At 40.1% G+C, this 13,536-nt stretch overlaps 2 protein-coding genes across 2 annotated transcripts; one reads left to right on the forward strand and one right to left on the reverse strand.

Annotated features, from left to right (window-relative positions):
- Positions 1–21: 21 nt before the first annotated feature.
- On the forward strand, positions 22–6,375 carry hspa14 (heat shock protein 14). The gene is made up of 14 exons (XM_034074837.2): positions 22–130; positions 576–656; positions 881–963; positions 1,097–1,145; positions 1,400–1,505; positions 1,586–1,676; positions 1,767–1,871; positions 1,957–2,118; positions 2,745–2,900; positions 3,480–3,582; positions 4,725–4,940; positions 5,068–5,232; positions 6,063–6,130; positions 6,218–6,375. Exons 1-14 carry the CDS (start codon positions 74–76, stop codon positions 6,294–6,296), a joined length of 1,521 nt encoding a protein of 506 aa, XP_033930728.1. The 5' UTR covers positions 22–73; the 3' UTR covers positions 6,297–6,375.
- A 691-nt stretch (positions 6,376–7,066) lies between these two features.
- prl2 (prolactin 2) lies at positions 7,067–9,931 on the reverse strand. The gene is made up of 5 exons (XM_034075286.1): positions 9,846–9,931; positions 9,389–9,573; positions 8,857–8,964; positions 8,466–8,645; positions 7,067–7,324 (listed from the first exon to the last, which is right to left on the reverse strand). Exons 1-5 carry the CDS (start codon positions 9,865–9,867, stop codon positions 7,130–7,132), a joined length of 690 nt encoding a protein of 229 aa, XP_033931177.1. The 5' UTR covers positions 9,868–9,931; the 3' UTR covers positions 7,067–7,129.
- Positions 9,932–13,536: the final 3,605 nt, after the last annotated feature.

Genomic DNA, 13,536 nt, shown 5'->3' on the forward strand with positions numbered 1-13,536 from the left:
AAAAGGTTCTGCCGGAAGTGGTTCCTTTAGAAGCGGAACACGAGCCGCATACGCGTGTTGCACATCTTCCAACATGGCTGCCATTGGAGTTCACTTCGGATATACCTGCGCTTGTGTTGCGATATTTAAGGTGAGTTACGCTCAGTTTAACCTTACCGACCTCTCCCACGCTGTCCTTCCATCTCTGGTTCACAAAATAGTGACACATTTCATCACAACTCTACATTTCAACTGAAATAGCACTGGTTGTTAACATGCTAACACTTTACATACACACGCGATGAATGAAGTCATTCCATGCCTGATAAAGTTAGTCTAAAAACACAGTTTTAGACATCTGGGAGAATATCCAAAGTCCTTAAATAGTTTTCCCCTCAATAGTAAAACTGATTAAAACTGCGGTCGCACTTGTGCGCGTAGTGATGAGCGGGCAGTACCCGCCCCAAGGCCTCCATAAAGACACATTTAGTTGTATGTACTGTACAATGGGGGCAAGATACATTTTCTTAAGTTCCATTTATAGTCTTTTACCTAAAAATAAATGTTTGATACACTGATGAGCGTGTGTTTCTTAGGATGGGCGTGCTGATGTGGTGGCTAATGATGCAGGAGACAGAGTGACTCCAGCTGTGGTGGGCTACAGAGAGACTGAGCAGGTAACACATATATTATCTTCAATTTACGTCACTTAATATACAGTTCATAGTGTTTATGTAATCATTGTTGAACTGTTGTGCTCTTTTCAGTATGGCTGTCCTCGACTAAAGAAATTCTAGTTGACTAACACATTACCAGATTATTATTATTACAGTGTGGATTGTAGGAACCACACATTTTGACTTAAGTCGTCATCTTATTGCTCTGTTTTTATCTTCTGCAGATAGTAGGCATTGCAGCAAAGCAAGGACGGGTCCGCAACGCTGCCAACACAGTTGTCAAAGTGAAACAAGTGCTGGGCAGAAGGTGACATTCTTATTGTGTCTTGTTTGCAAATATTAAAACTACAAGAAGCACATGAGTAGACAGTTATACCTTTGAAAACGTGTAGAATATATAAAACAAACAATAACATATTCTCTTTCCCCTTAATGGACAGCTTTGATGATCCAGAGACGCAAACTCACAAAACAGAGAACAAGTGTCAGGTGAGTTTGTTAACATATCCACCTAATGTTGTGTATGTAGATGTTTTTTCAAAACTTCTGAAAGGATTCCCTTTAAAACAAAGATGTCCTGCCCTTTATTAACATTCCTTTATTCAGTGCTGTTCATAGTGTATCCTTAAATCTTCAGCCAAATGCATGCTGGCTGGTTTTGTCTCTTTGTTTTACTTTTATAAAACATGTTTGGAGCCCACAAAGACTGTCAGTCCAAGTAAAGCAGTGATTTCTTTGTTCAGCTGGTCAACAGACAAGACAAGCTTCATTATGAGATCACAGCAGGAGATCGCCCAGTTTATGTGGTTCCACATGATGTCGCAAAACTCATCCTTCATAAAATGAAAGGTATTTTGTCGCAAACACACAGACACATGGCTCAAAGAGAAACAATAAGCTGTTTAATCATTCCTTCTTGTTCTTCACAGAAACGGCTCAGTCAGCTCTGGGCTCTGATGTCAACGAGGCGGTCATTACCGTGCCCTTCGAGTTTGCACATGCTCAGAAGCGTGCTTTGAGGTAGGCCAAAGGACATTTGACTACAACTGTACTGTTTAGTTGTGAGGAACCCTTTTTAATAACGACCACCACGATGTTTGCTGTGTGCAGGGAGGCTGCTGAAGCTGCTGGCTTTCATGTTCTGAGGCTGATCCACGAGCCTGCTGCTGCTCTGTTGGCATATAACATTGGACAGGACTGTTCTGCTGGAAAGAGGTAGAGGACTTAATGGACTCTTTATGAACATAATGTATCCGTTCCAGTCGATTGGCCCTCACATTGTTCTGCACTGTGTTCACAGCCATGTCCTGGTGTATAAGCTGGGTGGGACGTCTCTGAGTGTGACAGTGCTGGAGGTCAACGGAGGAATGTTCCGCGTTCTGGACACCCTCACTGACCACAGCATCGGAGGAGAAAAGATCACTGAGGTTTTGGCTCAGCACCTGGCAGCCGAATTTAAACGGTAGCTACTGTGATTTCTGCTGCTCCTACTCTAACTTACTGTTCTCTAACATGCGTTACACATTTATATAGGGCTGCAACTAACAATCATTATTGTTGTTTATTGTGTACTGATTCCAACTTAACTAGTGTATTCGTCAGATAATATCATCTGAGAAATAGGTAAGACTAAAATGACCAAATGATAGGTTTAGCAAGAGTATTGACTGAATTATTTAATATCATATGATCAATAAACACAACATTTGACACATGATTAAGACCGAGACTAAATGGCAAAATTAGAAGAGAAAACATTGGCTTGAATTGATACTAAAAATAGTGAGCATTTTGGTCTAAAGAGTAAGATTAAGTCTAAATGCTGCCAAAGGAACGTTGACCACCTGATGGTTTAGTCTGCGCGTCGTTGCAGCTTTACATTGATGTCATACTCTGCAAAAGCATCATTTTACAATGAGTGGCCGGTTTACCAGGTACAGCTGGGCAAAGCTAAAGCCGTCTCATACAACAGCCCTCTAATCAATCCTGCCTGTGTGTTGGTTTCCCTTTATGACCCAAGATCTGGTTTTGTCCCGTATATATGCCTTGTTTATATTTGACTCTTGGTATTATTTGTCTGTCGTGCAGCACCTTCAAGCACGATCTGAGCAACAATACTCGGGCGATGATGAAGCTGATGATTGGAGCAGACATGGCCAAGCACAATCTCTCCTCACTGAGCACAGCCAACTGCTTTGTGGACTCCCTGCACGACGGCATCGACTTTGAATGCAACATCTCGCGGTAAGCTGGGAACACAAAGCTGTTCGTAACATCGTACAACACATCATCGTGCAGATGACAGAGACACCAAGGATGAAGCACAAAACCTTACAGCGACCAAAGAGGCTGCAGATTTAGAGTGTATGAAGAATAATACAAAAAATTGACATTTTACATAAAATGCCAGCCTTTCTAAAACATATTTTGTCATTGTAAAGTTTCCGTTTACATTTAAATGTTTTATGGTGGCCTTTTTTAAAGGACAAAACAAATACAAGATTGAGAGCACAGACATTGTAATCTGCTCGGGAATTAAGTTTTAATAAAAAAAGTTTAAAGAAAGAAATATACTTGAAAACAAGAAACTGCTGCATATACACTTCTGAACATGAAGGCACCATGGCCTGCTGCATCTGAATCAATGTACCAGAAACAACTGATTAGTTAAAACATGAATCATGATATTTTCCTTCACGGGCAGATTTAGAGTTTAGCCAGATTTATTATAAGTAATACGTGTCAAAGGGAAATATGTGGACAAAATCAGGGTGGATAAAAAGTCGTAACCAAGACGATAACCTCATTGTGGTGTTTTCTCAGAGCTCGATTTGAGCTGCTCTGCGCGTCACTCTTCAACAAGAGCATCCAGCCAATCAAAGCCCTGATGGAGAAGGTGGGACTCTCCAACAGCGACATTAACCAGGTACAGTGTGAGGGGAATTCATTTGGGTTTTCATTGAGGAGCTGTGGTTTAAAAACTGCATCCGAGTGGTGCAGGAAAGAGTCCCAACATCCAGGAGTAGGCGTTTTGGCTCTTTCGGTTCCATTGTTTCAAAGTCAGTGGGTGTTTCTCAATCGCGAGGATGCTGGCTTGGTAGTCGCGTACTTCCAAGTCACTTCCTTCAGAAACGAAGCAAGTATGCTTCCAAGCCACGGCTTCGGAAAACAAAGAGGAATGGAACAGGCTAACAAGTGTGCCACTATCTCTTAACGGTTTCAAAATAAACTGTACCGAAAATAAATACCTCACGATGTCTATCTAATTATGAACTTGCTTTACTTTCACAGAACACATTTTTGGTGATAACAAACAAATGTAACAAAGTAACATATTTACCAACACATGTTCTACGCCACTATACTTACATTTAAATGTGTGCTGCGTCGGTTCAGCCATTCTCCGCAAGGGTTTTTGAAATTGGTCCGTGCGCAAAGCATTGTGGGGATTTTAAGGACGCGAAGTCTACCCATGTGCAGCCTCGAAATTTCCCCCAAACCAAGGACGCGGCCTCTGTGGAATTCCAAGTATGCTGGAGATTGGAACAGTCCTTCGGCGGCACTCCATGACGTAGCATCCTTGAAATATTGGCTTGGAAGCCAGAATCCTCGAGATTGAGAAACGGCCAGTGTGTTTGGTTTGATGCCTGAAATGAAGTCTGGTTAACACAAGGTTAGGGAGATGTAAACGTGGTCTCTACAAAATGAATAAAAAGACAAGTTTAGTCCTTTAACGTTAGCTTTCTCCTCCTGGCTATTGCGTTTACGCTACATTTAAAGTGGTATTAACATGTGCCGATTATACTCCTTAACGAACAGGTCTTTTAATCTGCAATTTTCCAAAATCCAATGGAAACATCCCATTGGCTTTTAATCGAGTGAGCCCTTGCAATGCTTACTCCCGGGTCGGCCTACAAAATACGTCTCCACTAGATCTCTCTATTATAGGAATGGTGTGGATGAGAGTGATCCTTATTTTTATAGTTAATACATGTGACTTCAAGCACATGAAATCCTGAAATACCTCAGTAATAATTTTCGATAATATCATTTATAAATGTATTTCAGGTGGTTATCTGCGGCGGCTCAGCCAGGATCCCTCGCCTCCAGCAGATGATCCGCGACATGTTTCCTGATGTGGAGATGCTCAACTCAGCGCCTCCTGATGAGGTCATCGCTGTGGGAGCGGCTCTGGAAGCGGGCTTACTAGTCGGCAAAGAAGGCCTCGCCCCCGAGGAAGAGACTGTCACAGTGGACGTTTCTGCCACTGATATTCTAGTGAAGGTACACTGTTCGATGAAAAACACACCATATGTAGGGTATATGAATAGATTTTGTCTATAAACGTAAATCTTAAATGTCTATTTCTGTATCGTACTCTATTTAACTAATCTCCGGCTTGATGTTGCAGGAGGTGGATGAATCCGGAGCGGAGGTGTTCACTGTTCTGCTCCCATCGGGCACTCCCCTCCCCGCCCGCAGACAACATGTCCTGACTGGAGGGGGGGAACTCTCCTCCGTGAGTCTGGAGATTTACCAGAGAAGTCTCAAGGAGCAGCCAGAAAAAATAGCAAAGGTACAAACGGCACTAACACTATAGAGTGCCACAGTGACGCGTCCTAAAACCTATAAATACTTTTATAATTTTCTAATCATAAATCTATTTCGTAAAAAATTATAAAAGTAGGGAAGACATGTGGATATTATCCGGCTGAACAAAACGTGATCTGTCTCTTCAATTTGTGTCAGCCACAGACCTTATTTCGAGCTATTTTCCAAAGTCCTATGGAGAAATTGCATTGGTTTTTGTCGAAGGAACCGGAAGTGGTAAAATGCTAACTTACTTCCGGGTTGTAGGACGCGTCACTGTGGCACTCTATCGAATGTCAAAGGAGCAGTTTGAAGATGGGTTGTATGAGCTACGTATCCAAAGTCAGCGTATTGTCTACAGTACATGGTCGGCACGTATACCAGTGCAGAAGTGAAGTCTGCAGGAGCTATGCATTTAAATTGTGGTGTTTTGTTGGTGCTATCCTTGCCTATGCATTTAAATTGTTCATTTAAATGTGCGCTATTAGTTTAGTTTGTTGTATATGTCTGAGAAATTGAGTATGGAATGCGAAGAGTGCCACTATTTTAAGTATAAAAAAATACATTCTTAAGTCGACAATAGGAGTTTATTTTGTTTAAAACTGCCTGTTTTTCACTTAAGAACGTGTTGGAATAGTGGCAAATTGTGACACTGTTTCGCATTTCAGTTATGTTAGCATGTTAGCACAGCATTGTTCAATCTTGTTTTCCTGTAGCCTAGTAAGCTAGTTGTTATTCTTTGTTGCATACATTTTTTAATGCGCAAAACGCTGAATGGAAATAAACAGTTTATCTTCTTGTGTGTACAATGTATAGATCGTCTTGAGGAACCTGCAGCCCAAAGAGGATAAACACGACATCGACACCGTGGTAACCATGAAAAGGTATCCACCCCCCCACGATCACAGCACAGGTCACATGACGAGATTGTTTGTATGATATAATAATAATATGATTTGTGTTTGTTGCAGGGACGGCTCCGTCCATGTGTCCTGTGTAGAACAGAGCAGCGGGAGACCAGAGGTCGTCACCATAGCAGCCGCATCATGAAGCTGCACACCAGCACACACTCAGTGCAATGATTAGTTTTGTTTTTCTTACCTAATAAACATAAAAGAATCCCAAACTATATGCTCAGATTTATTACCTTTTGGATTTCTGTGGAAAAATCCCAGAACGTGCTCTTTTTCAGTTGAACTGTGCTCACAGACACACACATGAGAATAACTGTTAAATTCTGCTCGTGAACCATTTTTTAAAATTATTATTTAGTTGTTTTAAGTATATCTTCTGTACATTTAGAATTCAAGGTTTCTGTTCATGAGGGAAGACTCCATGCATTCATTGCACATTTTAATTTTCATATTAATACAATGCTTTCATTCCCATATAGATTGAAAAAAGGAGTTGTTGGCTTTTGTAGTGAAATAATCGCCTTCTAACAATTACTCTTCCAGCGTATATATGGCACATATTACATAATGGAGTGTTCTAAAAAAAGCTAGCTGAACAATCAACTAGCAGTCAACAGAGCATCATAGTTGTATCAGTCATAGTGCCTCAGGTTGAGAAATGCAGAGTACTGCAATTTTACATAAACATAAATCTCTTTCCCAGTGCCTCTGTGGAACAGACACAAATAAAACCTTTTTTTAAAAATAGTATTTATATATTTAAGAACAATGCCAGCATAACATTCATTCCATCCTGTCCATACATAACTCAAATAACAATACCAGGCATGAAGTGGAGGGCGGGCAGAGTCTTTAGGTCTCAGTTTAATTTCAGTGAACATCAGTAAACATTCTGCAGATAAAAAAACAAGCATTTCCATTCAAACGTGTTGATATTCCTGAAGTTAAACACATTGTTTTCCCAGCCTCCTAGCAACCATGATCGGGAACTATGCGACACTTGAGGATCTTCAGGAAGTTCTGGACCTTGTTGGAGTCCCGGCGAAAGCAGTAGAGCACGTCATAGTCTTTCATCAGCCGCCAATCGGCACTGTCCGATGGCAACAAAACCTCGGGAGAAGCCAGGCTGGTGACAGAGTTACTGATTATCCCCAGCACCTGCATCTGGAGAGGGCACATGCACACATCAGCTTTTTATTCACCCTGATTGATTACAAAATAATAGAAACACCTGCTATTTATTCATTCCTGTCACCCATTTGGATTACAATTCTAAAATAGTTCTCACAAAATAAACAATACAATGTAATGACAGTAGTAGACAGCAAAGCACACTCATAAAGTATTTTCATTAACTAATTAGTTGGTTGATTGATTGATTGATTGATTGATTGATTGATTGAGTTGGAAAAAAGTCAATGTGTCTCATTAAGTTTATATTATACCCTTGGTTGGGAGGGTTACTATAACAAATGTATTCCATCACAAATACTAATTACCTTGAAAATTTTAGTAAGTAATCAATCAATTCATCACGTCTTCAAAATAACCTAATTACCTTTCATTACTTTTTCACGACTTCAATATCAAATATTCAAATAAATACAAGAGACAATAAAGATCAATACAGCAAAGCATACTCATACAGTTTACCCCTGGGAGTAATACAATTTTTTGATTGGTTGGTTATTTGGTTGGTTGGTTGGTTGTGTTACTCATTGAGTTTATACAAATGTATTCCAAATACTAATTACCTGTTAAAAAAATTAGCCACTAACCTAATCTATTCATCACGTCTTTCAGGTAGCATAATTCCTTTTTGATTACTTCAATAATATCAAATATTCAAATAAATCCAAGAGAAAGTAAATATCAATAATGACTACGTCTTTCTGCAACTGTAAGGAAATACAGTTACCTTTCATTGTAGTCATATTCCTGTTACATGTATTCCGTTACTTCCCGAGAATGATTATTATATTGTGATCTGAAGACATACGTTTCGATGTTATCGGTTGGTTATTCTGGCCTACACAAAGAGAGATGTGGCAGGCAGTGTGCCCAACGTTTGGTCTCTTCCTTTCTTGCTTGAGGCTGAATGTTTAGTCTGAACAAAAGGTCACCCGAGGGTGAACTGTACAGATTGGATTTGTCGCACGACATCATGAGACCCAGACCGCTCCAAGCACAACCACACAAATGATGGCATTTTGAGCACCATTTAATTAAACTGTTGGCATCTACACTTTAACTGCTAATGTAAACAACCTCCCATATCTTCTCCCTTGTACAAGACATACAGTACCTTCTCTGCCACTTTCTCCACACCTTGGCGTAGCTCGTGCACCATGTCATTCATCTCGAGAGCTTTGTTGGAGCTGAAGTTGTTGAAGTCGTGGTGGTGAGAGATGCTCTGATGGAAATGCCACAAAGGATCCCTCCATGCAATCAGGAGCTTCAGAATCACCTCCGTCAGCTGCTCTCTCTGCAGGGACAACAGGACAGGTTGAGGCATCAGTGAATATTTTAAGTCGTGACAGTTAGAATTAAGTGTATATCGGTGGCAATACTTTTTGGTTAACTGGGGAAAACCCTGTGTTCTATAAGAGACTAAATCAAGAGAAAGGAAAACTGCAAATATGATGTGGACAGCACATGCCGACTACAGGAAATAGCTTTTATAGAGGTTACTTTACCGCCATTCTCTGAGCGTTCTCCTTGCCATTTGGCGTGATGATGGTAGAGGTGTGACAGATGCGACCCACCCGGCCAATTTGATTCTTACTGGGCAGGAAGTACTGCTCCTGACAGGACGAACATGAATGCAAGTGCAAAATGTCAGAGGTCATCTTAATGTCAAATGTGGCGACAGAAAATTAAAATAGATGAATGGAATAGTAGAATGGCTTGCAATTGATGATAATCACAAATGGCTATTGGAAATGAATGTGTGTGTAGACTTAATTTATGATTACTTATTTTGTCCATCCTTTTTATATTAATCAGGGTAGGGTGAATAATACAACACAATTATTTAACTGAACATTAGCCTTAATGAGGACTATTATATTGGACTACATTAGGTTTACCCAATAAGCCATCTACTTATTTTATATAGTGTCCTATTGAGACTTAAGTATCCTGTTACAACATCGTATCACTTCAACGTTTAAAACACAATTTGATAAGCTTTGTCAGACAATGAGGAGCACGCATGAGGAGACTTACAAACTCGGAGTGAAGGTCACTTGAAATGCCGTGCATCCTGGCTGAGTGTTGGATGACCCGGTCAAACAGGTTATCCAGAGAGAGGACGTGGCATCCAACCTGGCCATTTGTACAGATGGGTGCTCCACCCACGCTGGTCCGTCTGCTGGACAGACACACCAACAAAACCACCCACACAAGAGACACTGTAGGAGAACAACCAAGGGAAGAAAAAAGACACAATATAAAACCATGAAGACTGAGAAAAAGTCATGTATTTTCCTTTGAAAGAAAGTGTGTATGTTTGTATGAGATGTCCTAAGGAGTGTGTTTTTCAAGGATGAAAACTCTAAAAGAGAATGAGTTAAAGAGATATAATCATAATGGAGTAGTAAAAATGGAAAGGTGAAAAGGAAAAGTATACTGTATGATGACAAGCAAAGAGAGACAGCTAATAATATTTATTCAAAATAACTACCTGATCTGATGGTTCCAGGCATGCTGAAGGACGTCCCGTCTCAGAGCTGATGGCGGAGAAGCTTTTCTTCATATGAGGGTCCCTCACTGACCATTTCCCTTTTTCACTTTCATATCAAAGAGAAAAAGAGAGGGGGGGGGAGTGTCTTGTTATCCTGTATGTGTGTGCGTTTCTGTGTGTGTCTATCATGATAGAGTAACCTCAGGCAGTCTTGAAGAGCGATCGCATCATCAACCGAGGACGTCATTCCAACAACCACACTGGATTTCCTGTCCTACCTATTATTAATATCTGTATGTCACCCAGCTACAGAAAATGAGTAAACCAATGTCATGTCGAAAATATGATAAATGACTTCAGAATTGTATGTTAAACAGGACTCAGATTTGTAATCACTTGGATTTCTTTTTATTGATCAGACAGTTATTATTTTTAGTGTGAGGGAATAATTTGCCCTGCATGTCCTCTTTCGTCCCTCTGACGATGATGCTCAGCCTTGGGCAGCATGCTATCTCCCTTAAGGAGGGGCTGCCCTAGCATTTTGCTGTTGTTACCAGTTTATGACCAGGTAACTCTCTGTCAGAGATAGTTATTGTTTTGGGACACCTGGAACACATCCTTCTCGGGGTGTGTAGATGACCCCGAGCCATAAGCGACAACAAATGAGATTCAGTGTCCCTTAGCTGTTTAGTCTATTACATTACATTACATGTCATTCGTTAGACGCTTTTATCCAAAGCGACTCATTTTTCATCCTAACACTTACTGTTAGGATGTTTTCTTGCATTTTTGGTTTTGTGCTATATTTCGTAAAACCCTCTCCTTGCTGTGTCTTGTTTCACTTCAGAGCTTTGAGTTTTCCTGCCTTTTTGTGATAGTTTGCTTCCCGCTGGTTTTCCTCCTTTGTGTTCCCTGTGGATTTGCTGTCCTTGTTCTTGGTGTCATCCTGGCAAACAATCACAAAATAAAAGAGGGAACAGAAAATTCAAAAAAACAAAATGGTGACACTTAGAATGACCAAATCTTTACTTAATCCAATCCAATCCATTTTATTTCTATAGCACATTTAAAAACAACAGAGTTGAACAAAGTGCTGTACATCAACAACTGTATAAAAACATAGCATAAATACATAACAAACAGACAGGACATGAAACAAATGTAAAACACAAGACAATGAAACCAGATCAGAAGCCACAGACTGAGAAACTCTCCTACATGACGTAAAAACAATACAAAACACTAGTAATATAAAAACCCAAATTTAAAAGCACAAGTGTCACCTGGCCTGTAAAAGCCAGGGAAAAGAAGTGGGTTTTTAAACGAGATATAAAAACAGGCAGAGTTTGAGCAAGTCTAACCTGGAGGGGCAATTCGTTCCATAATTTTGGAGCTGCAACAGCAAAGGCTCCGTCTCCTCGCTGCTTCAACCTCGATTTAGGGACGACCAGAAGTAATCTGTCAGCTGACCTCAGTGACCGTGTGGGTGTGTATGGTTTTAAAAGATCTGCCAGGTACGGTGGGGCTAAACCGTTTAGGGCTTTGTATGCGAACAGTAACATTTTAAATTGTATTCTAAAACTGTCTGGTAGCCAGTGTAAAGAGGTGAGTCACCACTGGGTCCAAATATAATCACCTCAGTCTTTTTTTCATTGAATTTGAAAAAGTTGAAGGCCATCCAGGCTCTGATGTCCTGCAGACAGTCAGACAGACGTTGCTGAGGGTTTGGGTCATTTATTTTCAGGGGCATGTAGATTTGCGAGTCATCTGCATAAAAATGAAATGAAAGTTAAAGCGCTTTATTTTAGCCAATGGGATGGAAATAAGAGTTCGGTCTACATAATGTACAAAGTTGGCCTTGGACCTGTACACATGTTCATGTTTATTTGCCCAGGCTTATGCATCTAATCATTGACCATGGACCAATCACAACCTCGTATCAAATATGTGTGTGTTTAAGAAATGTCAGTTTTTTAGACTCAGTTGACTTTTTTATTTTTGTAGGAACGTTTACTTTCATTTTATTTTTGGGTTTTCTTTTGTTTTTGATTCTAAATTAATGAATTGTCTTGGAGCATGAATGTCTGTGCCAAATCCACAGCATCATAGCGATGTAACCAATTGTTGTCAAGGTGTTGCCCTAAACAAAGCATTAGACGGAGGCCTGAGGCTGGATGCAGAAACCAATTGACATTGCGTATCCTAGCCTTACCTACTTAATGGTTCATTTACCCATTGCCTTTAATACTGTCATCTCATTGAGAATCCTACACAGCACATGTTACTGTCATAAAAATGCATTGAGGAAAGAAGAACTTTGAAATGTAATGGAGCCGACAATGGAGAGACTTTTACACAGACAGCCTTTTAGGGGATCCCAAACACACCACGACATCCGGCATATGTCAGAGGTCGTTCATTGACTTCATCACTGTACAAATGAGTTAGCATCTCCAACTCGCACGTACACACATTTGTGTGCATAGTCCATTGGTCCTCTTTCATTCACTGAATTACTCTGGTTCTGATAGTAGATAGTAGAAAGTAGATAGTAGATAATATAGTCATTCACTGGTATTATAAACATATTACTAAAATGTGTGTGTGGATAGACATGAACTGGATTCTGTTATCAAAGGTTAAAGGTTTCAGTAGGTAATATTGGGAATACAAACTATCTTCTCATACATTGCATAAAGGTACCTTGTTATCATACAAAACAGACCTGTTTACAATAAGAATACTTTCTTGCCATAAAGAGAAAAGGTTAGTTTGGGGCAAACACATCAATACATAGACACATGTGTTTCACTCAAGGAAAGTTTTAGTGATGACGAGAGGCTGAGACACAACGTGACTGCTGCACGGTCTGGAACATAGTGTTGTTGGGCAGATGGTCTCGTGTTGTCATATTCAGACTGACCTGCAGAGTAACAGGGTGATTGTTACAGTCGTGCATGCCCACGGCTTAAAATCCTCACAGACGATGGCCTTTCACTCCATTTCCACGACGCAAGCTTCGTCTGTGATGACTGACCGCAAACGGAACCTTCCTCATTATTTTAATCATCGGGTTTCTTTAGAAAGTTGGTCCCCTCATAGTCTAATCAGCAATATCATGTATGCATTGATTAAGTTGAACAAAATGGATTTCTAACTATTTATTAATATAGGAAAAATATTTGTGATTACAAATTAAGAATGAAATAATTTGATGCAAATCCCTAACCCTAACCCTCACCCTAACCCACCATGACTCTAAAGACAAATTATATACATTTTACTGCATTATTTTAATTAATACAAATTGTAATAGTTTGAATTTGGTTTTTATCTTTCAGAAACAAAACTGTGTTGAATCCTTTAACAAAATAAACTTCGCAACAATTTAAAAGAAAAGAGAGACATTGGTCAGCCTTGCGGTACTGGTTTATTGGGATAAATCATTACACTACTATTTATGCCCTTGTAACATTTTCATCTCAACTCAGAACTCAAGATAAAGATACCCTACTTATCGTAACTGCCTCCATCTGTGCACAAATTTATCTCGTGCCCTCATTGGTCATGTGCGCGTTCGTGTGCGTTGGAGGAGGGGCTCTGTAAGGAAGAGGCAGATTTTCTCCGGTCGTGTATTTTCAAATTCTAGCGATCTCGAGCCGGTTTCTCAAATGTACATACCCTACCTTTA

The sequence above is a fragment of the Pseudochaenichthys georgianus genome, chromosome 23 (assembly GCF_902827115.2).
Source record: "Pseudochaenichthys georgianus chromosome 23, fPseGeo1.2, whole genome shotgun sequence".
In the NCBI taxonomy this organism is placed as follows: Eukaryota; Metazoa; Chordata; class Actinopteri; order Perciformes; family Channichthyidae; genus Pseudochaenichthys; species Pseudochaenichthys georgianus.